General features: G+C 44.9%; 1 protein-coding gene across 3 annotated transcripts; it reads right to left on the reverse strand.

Annotated features, from left to right (window-relative positions):
* On the reverse strand, positions 1,228-17,231 carry DCSTAMP (dendrocyte expressed seven transmembrane protein). 3 transcript variants are annotated; one of them, XM_021088629.1, is made up of 4 exons: positions 16,099-17,093; positions 7,432-8,473; positions 3,541-3,843; positions 1,228-2,421 (listed from the first exon to the last, which is right to left on the reverse strand). In XM_021088629.1, the coding sequence occupies exons 2-4, from the start codon at positions 8,458-8,460 to the stop codon at positions 2,290-2,292; spliced, it is 1,464 nt and encodes a 487-aa protein (XP_020944288.1). In that variant the 5' UTR covers positions 8,461-8,473; positions 16,099-17,093; the 3' UTR covers positions 1,228-2,289.

Consider the following 19,530-nt stretch of genomic DNA (forward strand, 5'->3'; position numbering starts at 1 on the left):
AGAATCACCTTTAAACATACCAACTCCCAAGCCCAGCCCAAGCCAGTTAAGTTAGGGTCTCTGTGGATGAGTTTTCCCATCTGTAAAACAGAAATAATACTGTCTACCTTACAGGATGGTCATGAAATATAAATGAGATTGTCTGTGTAAAATGTCTACTCTGGTGCCAAAAACAAAGTTTGGTCTTCAAAAAAATGTTTCTTTCTGGGGTGGGTGTAGAATTTCAATTTAAAAATGCAGAAGTTAGGAAGTTCCCTTTGTGGCTCAGCAGGTTAAGAACCCGACTAGTATCCATAAGGATGCGGGTTCGATTCCTGGCCTTGCTCAGTGTGATGAGGATCCGGGGTTGCTGTGAGCTGTGGTGTAGATCAAAGGCACGGCTTGGATCTGGCATTGCTGTGGCTGTGGTATAGGCTGGCAGCTGCAGCTCTGATTCAACTCTGTCTGGGAATTTCCATATCCTGCAGGTGCGGCCCTAAAAAGAAAAAAATTGTACCTCAATAAAAATGTAGAAGATATTATGAAAATTGAAAGTCACTGTTTGACTGGCACTGTTTTGCATCCATGGATGCTAAAATTAGAGGGTAAATCTGTGATGAGAAACAGGATGTTTGCATAGTCCCAAAGTATATCTCTGGAATATACCTATTCATTACAAAGGGAAAGTAGTAACATCAACAGTGGAAGAATCTGCAGACCCCATCTTAACTAAGGGAAGAAAGGTAAACCTCACTAGTAGTGGGACATGTCAGCACCACACGCTTCTGATCTCATGGACTGAGACGAGCACATCAGTGCTTCTGTAGTATTGTTGCCGAAAACTACATTACTTGGGTTTACTTACAAGGAAACATCAGGCAATGCCAAATTTAGGGACGTTTTACAAAATAACTGACAGTACTCTCTCGAAGCGTCAAGGTCATGAGAGAAAAAGAAAGACTAAAGAACTATCCCCGATGGGACGGGACTAAGGAACCATGACCAACCAAATGCAATGCATGAACCTGGATTGGATCAAGGATCTGAAAAGGAATATTAGTGGGACAACTGGTAAAAATCCAGTGAATTTTGTACATGATACATTTTTCAATATTATCTACCTGGTTTTGACAGTCGTGCTATGGTTGTGTAAGATGTTAACATTCGGGGATGAGGAGTGATGGCTAAATGGAATGCTGTACTATTTCGCAACTTTTTGTAAGTCTGAAAAATTTTCAAAATGAAAAGTTAAATTTTTAAAAATTTTTTTAATGTTTCTTTATTTCTTCCCCATTCTGGTGCTTTAGAGATAACAGTATTTTTCCCTCTTAGGTATTTTGAGTATAGGGGAAATGGGCCCATGTGCAGTATAGTATATATTTCATATAGTGAGAAAGAGCCTCAAGGTGCATGTTGTAGCAAGCCTTCCATATGATTTTAATAAGCGCGTTCTCTAAATACATGGGGCTAGAGGATTTGGTAGAAGAGGAAAAACAAAAGAGATCCAGGAAAGTGGAGAGTAGGAGCAGAGGAAGTGGTGAGAAGAAATTAGGAGCTGATGGAGATGAGTTTGGGAAGGAGTTCTTGAATGAGGGAGTGGGGGAGGACAGACAGTTGCGGGGTTTTGGAAACAGCTATGAGGGATTTTAAGAAGGGCAGAGAAGGGGGAGTTCCCATCGTGGCTCAGTGAAAATAAATCTGACTAGCATCCATGAGGATGCAGATTTGATCCCTGGCCTTGCTCAGTGGGTTAAGGATCCCATGTTGCTCTGAGTTGTGGAGTAGGTCGCAGATGTGGCTCAGATCTGGCGTTGCTGGGGCTGTGGCTGTGGCATAGGCTGGCAGCTACAGCTCCAATTCGATCCCTAACCGGGGAGCCTCAGTATGCTTCGGGTGCAGTCCTAAAAAACAAAAACAAAAAAGAAAATTAAAAGAAAAAAGAAGGGCAGAGAAGGCAAAGATATTTTACTGGTGTGATTCATGTACGTATGTTCTTGATACTTGCTTGTGAGCCTGTAGTAGAGATCTTGATTTTTTCTTTCTTTCTTTCTTTTTTTTTTTTTTTTTTTTTTCTGTTTTTCCTTTGAATATTACACTGTGCTGAGACACATCCACGAAGGGCCTGGTTGTAATCCTATTACACTGAGACACAGTCCAAATCAGTGCCTTGTTTGTGAGACAGACAACTTAACCATTTACCTGGTAGCCCTTTGGCCCTTGTGGAAAAACGTAGTTTGGCCCTGCAAACTCAAACTGCTGAAGGGCCATGCAGAGCAGTTATCTCCTGCTGGGCATGAATAATGACCACCGTCAGCCAACCTGAGCAGAACTGCTGGTGTGGTGTGCTGAGGTGCTGCCTGCGGCCTTCCATGGATTGTCTTCCCTGGCCGTGTCCATTTGTTTCTTCCCAATCATTTTCAGGACTGGAAGCCAGAAATGAATCTGAAGAGCCATAAAAGTAGATGAATAAGAATTAGTCATTTCAAATGCTGCTGACATAAACTTTTCAAAAGACTTTGAAGTGGCCAGAAAAGCTTATTTTTGTGGATTATTTTGGTCTTTCCTTATCTACCAGCTAGTTTTCAATTCTGTAAGTTGTAGATAGCGGCTGGCCACAATGCAAATGCGTCTTGTCCATGAGCATGCAAATGAATTTCTCCCAGTAGAATACAGTTGAGTCTCCCATTAACCCTGGTGGAAAAAGTCAGTTTTGTATCTATTAAGCAAATTCATTTTGGTATTCCTGATGGCTTATATGTATATGTGTGAGCTAAATTGATTTTTTTTTTTGAATTGGTTGGAATTTCTTCCTGTTCCCTCTCTAATTAAGTAATAAGTTGAATGAAATCTTTGACAAGTATTCATTTTATATGTGTATGAAAGTGTGTTTTTATATACATGTATATATATACATATATCATATATATTTCATCATATATATTTTTAATGCTAGAAAATGAGCAAATTCTTTGGAGTTTACCAAACTCTGGTAGATACTTTCCTTCTGTTATTTATTTATCCTGGAAAAGTAGCTCTTAGTGGCTATTGTCCTTTAATAGCCATTAGGCAGGTCCTTTTCATTAGTTTCTCTGTAGTATGACTGAATGTATTCACAGGAAATCAGTGTTTTTTTATTTTATAATGATTTTTATTTTTTCCATTATAGCTGGCTTATAGCGTTCTGTCAATTTTCTACTGTACAGCAAGGTGACTCAGTTACACATACATGCATACATTCTTTTTTCTCACATTATCATGCTCTATACGACTAGATATATAGTTCCAAGTGCTACACAGCAGGATCTCACAGGAAATCAGTGTTTTGAAGGCTATCTTGTAGAATCTTCTGGACTAGCATTGTTGTAGAATCTTTTGGACTTGGTCAGGTACATCTGTAAAACCTGTTAATCACTGTCTCCCGCACTCCCATCCCCAGTATCCCATGTATTGCTGGGGATATAAGCCCCTATGTAAAGTTGAAGAGTGCTTTGAAATTTGTCCATTTGTCCTTCAAACTCGAAATTTCCCTAATTACAGGTTATACCCTCATTGGTATCTTACCTTTGTAAAGTACTGTTTCCTTTTGACTCCTCCCACTGGCTGCTTTGTTCTTTTCTTCAGCATCTTTGCATGTAGATATAAGACACGTTCCTGCTGCACACTTGGGTAGAAGGATGCTGACACCAGGATTTTAAGTTGCATTAGGAAGGGGGACAAGAGTCCTAGCATCACTAGTATCACAAGAATAATACTGAGGGGAATCCAGATCTTAGCCAGAAAGAGCTTTGGTTTAGGGATGCAGTTAGGTTCAAACAGAGATATATTAAAAGAAGAATTATGGATGATGTCTTGAGTTCCTTGTGCCTAAAATGAAAGAATGAAATCATCAAGATCCATGCCACTTTGGTACTCCATCCTTGTCTTCCCAATACTGCCCTGTAGCATGTAGCATTTATTTTAAAATAGGCAGGGAGCTTTGGCTGAAGGAGCTATTGCAGCTCCTTTTATGTGCTATGATTGGAGTAAAGGAAAAGAGGTGAATTTTATTAGTAGCCATTGCAGTGTTTTCCAAAGCGGGTTTGTGGAAATTCAGATTTCCCTGAGAGAAGGATATCAGATAACTTTGTCTGCTCTGTCCCTTCTTTAGAGAGACATGGTGCCCATGAGACCGTTGAGGGCTCTGAGAGGAAAGCAGAGAGGTCTGTTTAATTTCATCCAACAGTTGTCCCAGTAATTTTTACTGCATAGCCCATTTCTTTGGAACACTTGTTTCTGCTCTTCAGAGCATGTGGGACTAATGAAAGATGGTTTTAACTCAACTGGGGAGGGGGTAGTTTTTTGGAGCAGAGCTACTCAAGACCCAGTCATGGCCTCCCCATCTTGACAAACACCCAGTCAGTAGACCAGAAGCTCATAAAGATGTGGAGACATTAAAATTATGTTCTAAGTCAACCTTAGAGGGTTTTTTTTTTGTTCGTTTGTTTTGTTTTGGCTTTTGTCTTTTTAGGGCTGTACCCACGGCATATATATGGAGATTCCCAGGCTAGGGGTCTAATCGGAGCTGTAGCTGCTGGCCTACGCCAGAGCCACGGAAACGCCAGATCCGAGCCGCATCTGCGAACTACACCACAGCTCATGGCAATGCTGTATCCTTAACCCACTGAGCGAGGCCAGAGATTGAACCTGCAACCTTATGCTTCCTAGTCAGATTCGTTTCCCCTGTACCATGATGGGAACTCCCAATCTTAGAGTTTGAGGTGGTAGTGGTGGGGGGATTATTCTTGGTGCAAGAATATTAGAGTAGTATATTTACTGAAAGTGTCTCTAAACTCCTACATAGAAAGGTTCAAAATGGGACATTTTCTCATCTCTCTTGGATGCCAGGAGGAATGCATTCCTTCCTGCTTGAAGGCAGAGAATAAACCAGTTGCTCTCATCAAATTGACCCAGAAGGCAGGTGACATTGAGCCTCCCAGCAAGCCACAGGCAGGAGAAGTACGTGCTGATTCAGCTTTTTCTTTTCCCTGACCCGAGAAAGTCACAGAGTCTCTCAGTGGATTTGTTTTCCAATTTGGTAAAACAGGAATTAATGGACCAGATCCTGCCCATGAATAAACTACTCCCAGTGTAAATTAAGCACCTTGGGGATGGAGCATTAACCTTACAGACCGGAGTACTTAGTAAGTTATTATCACTCCAGAGCCTGGAGTCCTGGGGCCCACAGGAGGGAAATGATTTCTCCAAAGAACCCAACCACACCCAGAGAACACTGTGCTCCTTGGATCTATCCCAAGACCTGTGAAAACTCTGGAAACTCCAAACCTGGGACTTCTATACTTATGTCAAGTCAAATCTGCAGTTTACCCAGCACTGTGGCTGGGCAGGAGAAAGCATTTGTGTTGCCTTTCCTTTTCTCTTATTAAAAAGACAGTTCGCCTACAATTAAATAGAGAGATTTCAGTCCCCAGAGCAAAGGCATGAGCTCTTTTTAATACTGTTGAAGAAACAAACACATCGATTGAGTCAGTGATGAGAAACTCTGCATTAAGAAAGCAGCGGGTGTCTGGCCTGGAAAGAAGTTATTTAGTCTAGGAAGCTAAGGGGAATTTTGCAGCTGGGAGTCAGGGCTTCATAAAGGTTGGTATGGGCTCGGTGGAAGATAGTGTGGAAGACAAATGAACGCTCCCAAAATACTGAACATTGTACTAAATGGTACCCAGATGTTTTAAAATTTGTTTACCTCTCTCAAGTAAACAGTTTGCCTAGATGGCATTGAGTAATGGGTGTATCATACTTGAAAAGTTAAGGTAGACCAACACTGGGCATAGTAGGTGCTCAATAAGTGGTGACTCGCCATTTTCACCTACAATGCCCACCCTGCCAGCCAGGTCCATTCACATCATTTCTCATCTTCTGTCTTTATTTAAAATTATCTGAAAGTGGAAGAGAAACACTGGCGAAATCTTAAGGCAAGGTTTCTTTTCTTGCTTAACTTCTCCTTTGCAAATTTGTGGCAGTGGAGAGCTCAGGGACCTCCAAGGGCCTCCTGGGATGAGGGCGGGGCACTGCCAGTCACGGGGAAGTGACACAGCCTCCAGGCTCAGCAGGAGAGTCTGAGACAAGCTCCCACAGCAGTCTCGTACTCACATCTGTTCCGGCGCCCACCAACCTGCTGTCATTGTGAGTATGTGTGGCCACCTCCCCCGCCAGGACGTGAGCCCCTCGATGGCAGCCATCACGGTCTAGACATCTTTCCATCCTCAGGACCCAGCAACACCCCAAAATGTATTTGTCAGGACATCATCATTGGAAGGCTTCTGGGCCTTTTTTGGAAGGCAGAACTCACTTTTTCCCCCTTCTGTTTCAAACAGTCAGAATTCACAAAACAGGCATGAGTACTGGCTGAGAGTGAGAAAACTCAGAAAGGAGCAAAAAGAGAACCAAGGAAAAGAAGAACGGAGGGAAGATCAAAAAGGAATGCAGGAGGGGAGGTGGGTTGTGGGGGTTGAGGGGAGAGGCCCTTTTACTAGCCCCTACCCCCACCCCACCCCCAGGATCAAGCCTGTCTGAAAAGCTTGTTTGCCTTTCCTTTGATACACTGCTTCCATTATCCACTCTGCTCCAGATATCTAGAGCAACTTCTGGTAATTAACTGGAGTCTTCAGGGGAAGCAGAGTGCTCAGAGTAATCAACCCTGAGAAACAGCCCAGGATTAGGAGGGGCGGGGGCCAGACAGTACCTGCTGAGCAGGAGAAAGGGGGAGGGAGAGTATGGATGCAGCAGGAGGAAAGAAGGGTTTCAAAGGAGGGTTTATAGGTCCCTTTCTGCCCTGCCCCTCTGAGGCCAGCAGCTACCCAGTGGAGCTTGATAACGAGGAGGGGAAAGACAGACTCATGGAATCTGTGGATGGCATTTTCGCCAGCCCAGGCTAATACCCTCCACCCAGCATGCATGACATTACACACACATGCATACGTGCACCCGCACACACGTACAGCTGCACACAGTACGCATGCACATTCACACGGAAGCACACACTAGATCCACACGTGCATGGCCCACCAGCTCAGTTTCACAATATCTGGGTTTTTTTAAAAAAAATGGCAAGTATCTGACAGTATCCAGATCCTCCAAAATGTCCACATAATCGTAAATTTCCATAGAAAAATGAAAAAGAGGAAAGGTGAGAAAAACCGCAGTCTTCTCAACAGGGAGTAGCTGCCACAGGAAACAGATGCAGTGACCAAAGATGTTCAGAATGATACCATTCCCCAACACTGGGATGTCAACTTGATGCAACTAATGTTTTGAGAGCTCTTCCTACATGCCAGGCCCCATGCCAGGTGGAGGGATCTGGAAATGAATAAGACATGACCCTGAGGTTCATGATCCTTTGCAAACAGACCAGCAGACAATTGGGATTCGTAATGAGACGGGCCCATGAGCGCCTACCTCTCTGTGCAGCTTCAGGTGAACCTCGAGCCCTGGCAAGCTTTGGAAATGTTTGCTCACGGAGAAAATGAGCCAATACAGCAGATAATCTATGGCTGCAAACAGCACCCAGATGCAGAGATGGGTAAGTACTGGGAGGAAATAGAGCCCCAGGTTTTTCTTGTCTTTAGGAGTCAGCCAGAAAGACGGAATGACAACGTACTTCTTCCTTTCCTGCTTATTCAGCGGGAGGACACAGGGCCTCTGTTCATGCCTCTCCCTTTCGTCAAACCGAACAAATTGTTTGGTGATGTAGATGTTTTCAAACTTCCAACCACAAGGGTCCAAATATCGCTTCATGAAGAGGCCAGTGCCCAGGAGCACCAGCAGAAGCCCCATGAGGGCAAGTAGCTGTTGCCCCATGGAGGATACCACCTCTGTCGCCGTCACTATCTGGTATAAGACACCCAGGGCTTTGTCTGTAGTGTTATTGAGCTGTGCGTCCAGGGCTTGGCTGGGACTGAAGAAAGAGACCGCCAGGGTCTGGTTCCAAGAAACAAGATCATCAAAGAGACTTAAGTGAGTGGCCAGGCCGTACATCCACCGGATTGCTTCAATATATTTTTTCAAAAATGGAAAATGGATGGAAAAGCTCTTTGCCTTGAGGTTGCAAGTCATACTGTCCAGGAGACCTTTAAAGTTGTGAAAAATGTTCTCTATGTGTCCAAAGATTACTATCCCCGTGCCAGTGGCAATCAGAGCATTCCTGCCTTCACGCAGGCCACATGAGAGGAAGAAAAGCAAAATGAAGCATCGTGCATGCTTGGAGCAGCACAGCAGGGCACATGTGACCATCCAGGAGGCGGTAAAGACTATGAATGAGGACAGAAACCAGTAGAAGGCTCCAGAGAGGAGGCCCATGGAAATGAAAGCAACTAAACAACAAACTCCCAAATGTTGGGTAAAGTCTATCCATCCAGGGCTTCTTGGAGACACATACATACTCCAGACACTTAGCAAGATATCAGTGCCTGAGGTCCAGACCCCCATGCTTCCAGTGTCCCTGGAAATAAAAAAAGAAACCAGGGTCAGGCATTGTGTTTGAGTGTCTTCTGTCACTTTGTAAGGGGCAGATTGCAAAAAATGACCATAATTCTTAATCTTCTCAGTCCCTACACTGTTAATAACCAAACTTGGGTCTACTTGCCCTCACACGATAAAGCCAGTTTACTGACTCCTGGTTATGATGAAGGGAAGTACAGAGTTTATTGCAAGACCCCGAGTGTGGGGCCAAGGAAGGAGAATGGGCAGCTCTTGCTCAAAAGACCTGAACCTCCCAATGGCTTTCGGAGAAGGGATTTTAAAGGCAAAGTGAGGGAGAGGGTTGCATGGTGTCCAAAGCTCATGTACGTCCTTCTAATTGGTGGTTGGTGAGGTAATGGGGTGATGTTTCAGGAGTTAACATTATCAACACTCTGGTTCCAACCAGTCTGGAGTCTACATGCTTATGGTCAGCATGCAGTTAACTTCTTCCACCTGGTAGGGGTTTTAATACCTGCAAAACAACTCAAGGATATGTCTCAGGATATTATCCACAGCCCTTGAGAAGGAACTAAAGGTCCTTGACTTTGTTTTATGGCTAAACAATATTTTTTTTTTGGCTTTTTCAGGCTGTTTCTGCAGCATATGGAGGTTCCTAGGCTGGGGGTCTAATTGGAGCTGCAGCTGCCAGCCTATGCTACAGCCATAGCAATGTGGGATCTGAGCCAAATCTGCCATCTACACCACAGCTCATAGCAATGCTGGATCCTAACCCACTGATTGAGGCCAGGGATTGAACCCACATCCTCATGGATACTAATCGGGTTCATTTCTGCTGAGCTACAGTGGAAACTCTTTTTTTTTTTTTTTTTTTTTGGTTGAACTATTATTATTTTGTCTTGCTTGACTGCATTCCTTTCTTTCTGCATTTGCTCACTTTTCTAATTTCTTTGGAACTCAGGGAAGGCCTAGGGGGCTAAAGCTTTTCTACAAACAAGAGGTGGGGGACAGCGAGGTCTGTCCCTGGGAAGGCCCCGCAGGGTCCTGCTCTGTTTCAACACCTCCTTGCACAGTGACTTCACAGTTTCTCCCAACAAGAAGTGAGAGAAATAGAATTCATCAGTCAGTGGGGTTCCTTTCTCCAACTCTTGAAGTTGGGATGTCTTTGTGACATTAATGGCCAATAGAATATGGCATAAATGACAATATACCTATTCTGGGTATCTTGGGTCTTGATTCACTCCTGCCTTTCTCTTAGAACCCTACTACTAAGTTTTTAACAAGTCCACATGTATTAGCCTCTATTGCTGCAGTAGTAACTTTCTGTAAATTTAGTGGCCTATAGAAACACATCTTTAGTCTCTTAGAGTTCTGGAGGTCAAAAGTCTAAAATGGGCCCAGAGGGCTGAGTTCCTTCTGGAGGTTCTAGGGAAAAAAATCTATTTGTTTGCCTTTCCAGCTTCTAGAGCCTGCTTATATTCCTTGGCTCAAGGACTGTCCTCCATCTCAAAGATAGCAGTGTTGCCTCTTCTTTTTCTCTCTGATCTCTGCTTCCATCCTTATATCTTCTCTCATGATTCAAATCCCCCTGCCTCCCCTCTTATAAGGACCCCTGTGCTATACCGAGGTCACCCAGGTCATCCAGGGTAATCTCTCCATCTTAGGATCCTAAACTCAAGCACATATGTGGAGTCCCTTTTTACCATGAAAGGTAAGACAGTAATAGGTTCTGGACATTAGGAGGTGGACATCTTTGGGCAGGGCTCAGGGGGTCATTCAGCCTGTGGTACCAGGCTGGGCTGCAGAATGATGAGAGGTCCATGACCAGTCTGTTCCATCAACTCAGCCAATAGCTGGTCAGTCAACTGCCAGATGTATGAAGAAGGACCTCCAGCCTGGCCAGTCCCCAGGCACCACCTGATCACAGGTACTTGAGCAGTAAGAAATGCTTATTTACTTTAAGCCCTTGAATTCTGTACTGCTTTGTTAGGCAGTGATTGTTAACTGATAAAAGCAGCAATACTGTGTCATGGGTCTTATGACTGGAAACAAACCTTGGATTGATGGACAGGCTGAAATTTCAACAAACTATGTTACATAACATCACTTTTTGATAGTCATCCATTTTCTGTGCTCTAATTTTACAGACAAGAAAGCAAGCCACAGACATCAAGACTTGAATGTAGCACTGGGGAGGCCATTCAGAGGGTAGAAACTCACTGTACCTTCCTTCTCTTGCTCCTACCCTCTGAGCGGTTCTCTCCTGAGAATCTTACAAGGAAAATGAGAATATTTTGTCACTGGTTAATCATCTTTTTCCCCCAGATCTGACATAATTAAAGTGAAGGGGCTATGGGGCTGCTACCAGCCTGTCAGTCATGCAGATTTCAGTCTGGGATGCACTCAGAGATCCTTGGGTTCATTTGGAAAGATATGAAATAAATTTGAGGTATCTTGATTGATATGAAAATACCTAATGAGCATTATACCATATGTATGGAATTTTAATGAAGACATCAATCAATTTTTAAACACTCTCAAATAAATCCCTTCTCACATCAAATATTTTGGGGCTGGATTTGTGGGTAGCTTAATGCTTTTCGAGGCAGGGACTTAACACTCATAATGTGAGAAAGGAGTCTGAGCATTGGCTGGAGAGCATGAACTGAGCAACCTGAGATGAGGAAATGATTCTCTATTGGGTTCAGGCTGAACGAGGTGGCTAATATAGGGCAGAAATGAGATGGGGAAATAGGCAGGTTAGAAACAAACCTGTGGAAATTAGCTCCTGGCACCTAATCTAAATGGGAAAGTTCAGCTCAGAAAAGAGATATGGTGAGAAATTGTGTTGAAGAAGAGTCATTGCCATGTGAGCTAGCCTTATCAGAGATTCAAGATCCTCCCTAAGAGGGTGTTATTATGTCTGGAGGAAAGGGAACTGGAATAAATGGTCATTAGAATGGGGACTGGCAAAAGAACCGAGTTCTTTTCTCCTGCAGGCTTGCTTCCTTTCAGAACTGGAGCCCGGTTCACTGCGACACCTCTCTGACCCCCAGAAATCACTGATGGGCTTCTGTGTTCCTGAACCTCCCCCACCCCAGTGCTGCCAGTGTGAGGCAGACCTTGCTTCACTGCCTGGGCTGGAGGACAAGCTCAGCCAGCAGTGAGCCGGACAGTGGGCAGAACCCCCAGCCCCAGAGCAGATCAGGACATGCAGCCTCTCCTCCTAGGTGTGTCCCCATTTGCTTTCTTTGTCATGGCTTTGGATTTGACCCCAAACCATTATCTGAGTAATTGGTACACTAATAGGTATTAATGGTCTGTTATGTCCTAGGAGCACTATCCGTCTCCTGAAGCCTCAGGAGATGGGTGTTCTTTGCATTTCACACAGTGGAAACTGAGACTCCAGCACTTGCTGAAATGTGTCAGGGATCATGCAGAGAGGAGGTGGCACAGCGGAATTCAAACCAGATCTCTCTGCACCCCCCCCCCGCCCCCCGCGTTGTTCCTAGATTCCACGGTTCTGGGATATGTGACAGAATGCTGGAAACAAAAATCACACTTTCTGACAGTGACTGTTAAGACCTGATTTGTGTATCGCAAACCCATTTCTATCTGCTCATTTTTTTGCAACAAAATAGTTGACCCTGTAAGCGTGTTTCTCCAATCAGCAGGTTTCTGTCTAAAGCAAATCAGAAATCCCAGCAGTTTTATTTTTTTTCTAATATTCTTTATGAGGCACCATGTTGCTTGCTTCCTAAAAAATTAATAATGCATATTTTAGATTCATTTTTCCCTTCTCTTGCCTTCATCCTTACAGTGTGTTCTTAATAAAGAGATTTCTCTGCAAGTGAGAAGCAGATTTATGGAGACATTAAAATTTGAACATTCGGCAATAAAATCTAATAACAATTAAATAAGATATATGACTGCAATTTTGTCCTGTAAGAGGCACATGTTTTCTTAACAAGCAACAGATCTAATATTATTCCCCTTTGTTTTTGTGCTGAAAACAGTATGTCACCAAAAGACACCAAGATTTTTTCGCAGTGAGAGGACCGAGTGCCTTCTCTCTTATTTTGTAGCTCAGCCCAGGGCTGGTGTTCCAATCTGCCTTTCCCATCACTGGTAAATGTGGCCTGGATTTCTTCACCAAACCCTGTTCTTCATATTCCCTCCTTAAATAAAAGACTTGCCTGAGCTCCTTCCTGTTGAGGTCTAAGGAGGGGAGTTTGGATAAGCACATCAAAATGCCCCGGAGGTTTGGTACCCAGTAAATGCAACCCATTTTCTTCTTGTTTCTTTGCTGCCACAGAAAATTGAGAACTTTCCTTCTCTGATGCTCTTTGGGCAAGGATGGAATGCTTGATGATGGGAGGCTCAGAGGCAGAAGCTGGATTGCACAGCCTTCCCAGCACTGATGTTTGACACATTGCCTTTAGATGTCTGTTGATTTCTGCCCTCTGGCTCCTGCAGAGGTGCAGTGGTTCTGCTCATCTTTCTTTCTCCAGATGGCCCCAATTCTTCCCTTTTAGAAAAATCAGCTGGTTGCTTATTCCTTTCTCAAAGACTTTTTCAGGCAGATACCCAGATTCTTAAATTTTATTTTTAGAGCTGGAAGAAATCTTATAGATCAGAGCTTCTTAACCTTGAGGATGTAATCGCTGGGGGAGTCTTATTAAAATGCAGATTTTGATTCCAAAGGTCTAGAGTGGCGGCTGAGAGTCTCATTCACTCCTAACAAGTCCCAGGTGGTGCTGATTCTGTTCATCTGAGGACCAGACACTGCACAGCAAGCTCTAGACTTCAGACGGTCCGATGGCCCTTTCAACCGTACTGGAAATGGTCCATATCTGCGCTGTCCAACACGGTCAGCACTAGCTGACACTATGTGACAACTGAGCCCTTGAATTAGGGCTCGAATAACTGAGGAGTTGAATTTTTAACTTTAGTTTTAATTAATTTAAGTTTAAATTGTCACATAGTCACATGCTGGTGTCTATGTACTGAACGGCACGGCTATAGATGACTGACACCTGAATCGCTGGTTTCCACAGATGAGGAAACAAAAATCCAGGCTGTCCCGGCACTAGAGGCAGAGGTGGGAGGGAGACCCCCAGTTTTCTGACACAATGCGACACACTTCCCACCTCATTTCTGACTTTTCATGAGTTAAAAATCCCTACCAGAGTTCCTAAGCAGTGGAGATAAAATTTCCCACATATCTAATTTGCCTTCAGGCACCACAAAATAAATAATTAGAAAAGTGGACAAGCAAAATAGTAATAATGATAGGTAATAATTACCAAGTTGTTACCAAGTGCCTTCCCACTGATATGGCATCTGATATACATTATTCCTAATTTTCACAGCACTCTGTACAATTATATCTATATGTTTTATACAAAGAAACTGAGGCTCAGAGAGGCTGAATAACTTGCCCAAGGTCACACAGCGAGTAAGTGGATGAGCCAGGATTCTAACCCATGTTTGAGTGGCACTGAGCGTTCAGGCTAGGCAAGTTTCTTGGGCTCTCTTTAACCTGATCCTCAGAGAATAGCTTCTAGATTTGGTTGAAATATACTCCCAGAATTCCAATCCTGAAATGCACATTCAACAATGCCACTGTAAGCGCCCCCTGCATTGTCATGTACACCGGGCATCCCCCACCTCCTCTGCCAGCATAGCCTAATTGAACCCTCCAGGGCTGACCACAGATCTCCATCCTGGGGTCAGGCCCATTCTGGTCTGAGGTCTGGGCTGCAAGACACTCATTCTCAGCTGGACCGTCTCTTCCAGGGTCAGGGAGGGAGAGCTCTCTTCAGTGTTGGCCCCCACCTTCTCTGTTGAGCTGAAGGTCAGAGTCAAGGTTTTCCCTGTGTTGGAAAATTAGGGTCATGTGGGCAGCACCGTGCCTTTCAAATGCCTGCAGCGGTCAGACAGGCACTGCAAAGAGTGAAGGAAATCAGGAGATACAGATACTTCTTGGCAAGAGGGATGTGGGACAGTGGGTCTTATGGTCTGGGAAGCCGAAGCCCCCATTAAAGTTGCAGGAGCAGCAGCCCAGCCCAGCAGATTTTCTTCAAGTCTATATTCAGATCCAGTGTTACCAGATTTTCTGATTTTCCTCAAGAGAAGCCAAAAATCTAGTTTCCTTTGGGTGGCATCTTCTGATTTAAAAAAAAAGTTTGGTTCAAATGATTTTTAAATAGCCTGACAATAATTTTGGCCACTGGTTGTTAGTTTGCAACCCTTGGTCTTTGGGGAATCCTCACATGGCTTCCTCCTCTTCTCTCTGCTCTACCTCCCCCCTCACCTTAACCTTCTTCTCTGTTCACCTGAATTACCTTGCCCTCTTTTTATCCCCTGGGACATTTTAAAATCATGCTGTAGGCCACTTTCCAGTCTCATGCATAAAGGTTTTTCTCTATGCCTTGGGAATATTTATTTTTGTCTGAAGATCTCTAACTCTATTTTATTACCTTTCCTTGTGCTGCTGGATTGAGCCCCTCCCACCCTCTCTCTCTCTCTCACTCTGTCTTCCAGAAGCTCCTAAAAGGCTAACCTGATCCCTTTAACCTGCAGTTTCTCTTTACTGTGCCTCCATCATCAGTAATGTTTATTGCCTGATTCAACACCCGCATCTCCCCAGGACCACGTACCTGCTTTTTGCTCTTACCAACAGCAATATCCCAAAAATAATGGCCACTTTTCTACCTTTCTCCCTAAACTACTGTTTGTACCACACCCCAGGCAAGGAAACCACAGCTGCAGTCCACAGGAAACGATCACCAAGGACCCATCTCTCTTTCATGGGATGAAAGTAATTTTTGTGTGGCTGTGTGGGAGGGAACAAGTTAAGGAATCAGGGGCATTGATGAGGAGCCCCTGGTCCAAGCCAGAAGCCATGAAGAACTGGGCAGTCTGTGTATCCAGCCCTAGCCCACACTTATCTGCTTTCATGCAGAGCTGAGCTGTTGCCATGGGAAACAGAAGCAGCCAGGCTTCTCCATCACCCTGCACATGCCAGCAAACACTGACTGCGAGGTGCATGCACAGTGGATTCAGTTGTTTTCCTTGAGGGGTATTAAGTGTCAGTAGCAGCAGCAAAAGCCCTGGCACAAAAGACAGGGGCTCCCAGAACCCTGTTCGCCTGCTTTGCTGGGGAGTCAGGGAGCCTACCATTCCTGTGTTGCCCTGTGGTTCCTCTGGGCACAGATCAGCTCTCACAGTGCACAGAACACATCCTTGCTTCAGACCCAAGGCCCAGGAAGCAGCTATGACAATTATAATTAGAGCCTCCAAAATGGCCCATCCTAGGAGCCTTCTAGATTGAGGGGGAGACTGGAGATGTACATCACCAGTGCTGCGCCAAGGCTGACAAACAGAAACGCACAGGCTCACTGCTTTTGCAAATATAGGAAAAACCTGTGCAGCCTGTTTTGGGGAAGGACCTGGAGGACAAGGGCCTTGGGCACCATCCTCTCTCTCCTCTGCTTCCCCATTTGGGGAGCATGGTCCAACATCCCGAGATGTCCAGTAATGAGACCAGCTGCTTCTGACCCTGCTTCCCATGCAGAAGCCAATGGCTTCTGCTCAACAAGCCCAGATACAGTCTGCAGACACCCAGTGGGGAAATAAACCTACCTGCCGACGCTGCTAGTCTTTCTCTGCTCCTCCAGCCCGCTCTGCTAATCATCTGTGGGAACCTTGTCTGAACCCATCAGGCTCTCAGTGGCTTCAGAACCTGATGGGAATCTCATTTTAAAGGAAATTTGGACAAAGGGCAAAGTGGGATAGAAAAAATCACGGGGCAAGGAGACTGGTATTCTGGCCTGTGTGTGACCTTGGATAAGTCACTTCACCTCTCAGGACCGTGGCTCCCTTGGGTGAGTCTAGTTCTAAGGGTTCTCCCAGCCCACAGCCCCAGAAATAAAGGCAAAGGAGAGCAGCAGGGCCGCTCTGGGTGCTGGTGTTTTGCATCAGCCCAGCACCTGGAAAGGGGACAAAAAGAGGATGGAGAGTTTCTCATCCTTGCCTCTTTTTCTTTCTTTCTTTTTAAAAAAACTCTTGCGAACTTATAAATTGGTTTGGAACACACTGTTCTTGGAGCCTGCCAAAATAGCTCGAGCAGCACCGAGAGGTGGAATGAATTCCTCATAACTTGGTTTTCATCATTCTTGCCTTGGGAAAGCCAGCAAATGCCTTTCTCTCAGAAAGCAACCTTCACCCCAGAAAGGAGAGATTGATGAAAGCTACCGGGTAAACAGAAGGAGCATCTACAGAACCGTTCAGTCTGACCGTGTGCATGGCATGGTCTGTGAGGCCTGGCAGCCTTTCTGAGCCAGCCCTGCTCCTCTCGCCGGCCCGAGGCTTGGCTAACAGATCGGTTCTTCAAAAGCCAGGATGGCACAAGTCCATACAGCTGTTCTGGGAAGAGGATGCTCACGCTTCCCTGAGATGATGGGGCTCAGATCCCTCAGGCCAACATTAGCAAAGGCTTCCTTTCTGTCATTTCTGTACACAGGTAAAGTGTCAAGGGTAGAGGCTTCAAGTTTCCTCTGGTCTCTACTGTTTATTCCAATTTACCAATACTCAAGTTTTTCTTAAAAAAAAAATCTATTTCCAAAACAATATTATTCTGAAAGTTTACTTACAGGGTCCTCTCTGGTTCTTCTCTGAGTGCAAAACTGCCCTTCCCAAGGGCACAGTCTTGATATAGAACAGGAAAAAAGGAACCAGAAGTGACAAGAGGGTCACACCACCATGAATCAACCTCTGTTTCCCAGGAGAAGTGATTAAGTCATTTAGTATTGACCAAGGGGATAACTGATGCAAAGGAACTAGATATATCTTTCTCGTGTTTTCCTGGGCATAGATGTTTCAGAAATCAACCCTGGAAAATCACGAAATAAGATAGTTTCAAACACCAGGGAGTAAGTTATGAAAACCTGGGCAGTCTCTTGCCTTCTTCCTCTTCTTCCTTCGCTCATCCTCCCCCCCTCCCCCCAGAAGAGAGACCGTGACAAACACTTTGCCATCCCCACTCCCATCCACAGTCAGTGAGGTGGACTGCATGAAGAAGCCACCTGTGCCTTGATGTCCCAAGACAGGTGTTGTAATCTGTGCCACGCTTTTTAATCTCGTTGGGACTTTCTGTCTTAGAGATGTAGCTTTACGTCAAGAGGACCAGCTTGTGTGGTTGCAAGAAATTAGGAAAGCCTCAAAATCCTTCCATGAAACTGCTCTTCACCATCTGATTGAGACCTATAACTGCAAGAGCTTTTATCTTAAAATTCATGCATCCCTGCCAAAATGCAAATATCCCTGAGAAGGATTAATGTAAAGAAAAATCTAAAACAAGTAACTGTATAGATGGGACACGAAAATTCATCAAATATGGTGAAGATACACAAAGAGCTAATGTTTGGGAGACACAGCTATCCATCAGTGAACAAGAGGGATCCAGCAAATTTTGTGAGCAAATTAACATTACCAAAAAAATCAGTGAGCACCTTTGGAGTGGGGTGGAGGGGAGTGAATACAGGGTAAGGGAGCTGAGTCAGGAGGTAAGATAGTGTATAAGTCAGGGTTCTCCAGAAAAACAGAATCAATAGAGAGTATGTATATAGAGAGAAGGAGGTTTAGTTTAGGGAAGTGACTCACAAGGTGGAACCAGCACCGCTGAAAGCTACAGAGTGAGCCAGCAGGCTGGAGACCCAGGGAAGAGTCAATGTTGCAGCTGGAGTCCAAAGGTGGACTGCAGGCAGAATGCCCTCTTCCTCAGGGGATGCCAGGCTTTTCTTCCTTGTATGCCCTTCAACTGATTGGACAAGGCCCACCCACATTTGATAGGATAATCTGCTTTTCTCAAAGTCTACTGATTTAAATATTAATCTCATCTTTAAAATATCTTCAGAGTAACATCTATATTCCTGTTTGACCAAATGTCTGGGTACTGTGAATTAGCCAAATTGACACAGAAAATGAACCATCACAACCAGATTGAGTAATGGAGAGGAAAGACAACACATAGAGCTTTGCTTGTTTGCTTATTTGCTTAGGCTGCAAAGAATGGATGGATAGATTTTGGTAGTGGGGGGAGAGACAGGAAAGGTATCAGTGATGATCAGAACTTTCCACCTGAACCAGGAAGAGCATGGAGGCCCTGGTTCCCAGGGACAGTGGCTGGAGAAACAAGGTCCCAGATGGATGTCCGGATGGAGACATCCATCCTGTGAACAGGCAGGAACATAGGCCTGGGCTTCGGAGAAGACATGAGTTGTGCAGGCAGAGAGCTGGGAATTAGCCAGATGTGTGCTTGCAGGATGACACCCGAGCATCTCTGCTGAACGGAGCTGCAAGTTGAAACTGTGAGACAGAATGGGTTTTCAGAGGGAGCCAGTGTAGAAGCAGAAGAGTGAGGATCTCTGTTTGTCATGCACTGGGCTGCAGAGAGGGTCTTTTCATGGCACTCAAGAGCCCGAAGCTGCTGCTGAGTCATTAAGCTCACAGAGCACATTCAGGGAAAGCTTCAGGCGCATGGAGAGGCAAATGGTGGTGGAAAGGGAGGTGTTCCCAACAGAGGACATAGCACCTGCAAATGCACAGAGACCAATGAGAGAGCTGAAAAACTCTGGGAGTGACTGAAGGGTAAGGGGCTAGGGACAAGTGCTCACAAACGATGTAGGCAAGTTCACCAGAGCCACATCCTAGACAGCCCATCATGTCAGGGGGCTGACTTAGTCCTGAAGAAATGAGAGCTGTTGAAGTAAGATGTTTTCAGTCCAACAGGAAGGTCCAGACTGCAGAGCGGATGCCTGATTGTGTAATCTGGAAGGGGTATTGGGGGTCCAAGGCAGGGAGGAGTCAGAAAAGGGAGAATCAGAAGCAGGCTGGAGACTATGAGGGTGGGAAGAATGAAGCACTGGAAATGGCCCTAGACTTTGGTGACTGGAGGTCACTGGTGCTCTGCGAAGAGCCATTTCAGTAGAAGGGTGGGTGCAGGAACCAGAGGTGAGGCAGGGAGGGACATGCCAAAGGTTACTGTGTAGCTGTGTTAAGGACGGAAACAGAGAG

Source organism: Sus scrofa, chromosome 4 (assembly GCF_000003025.6).
Source record: "Sus scrofa isolate TJ Tabasco breed Duroc chromosome 4, Sscrofa11.1, whole genome shotgun sequence".
Lineage (NCBI taxonomy): Eukaryota > Metazoa > Chordata > Mammalia > Artiodactyla > Suidae > Sus > Sus scrofa.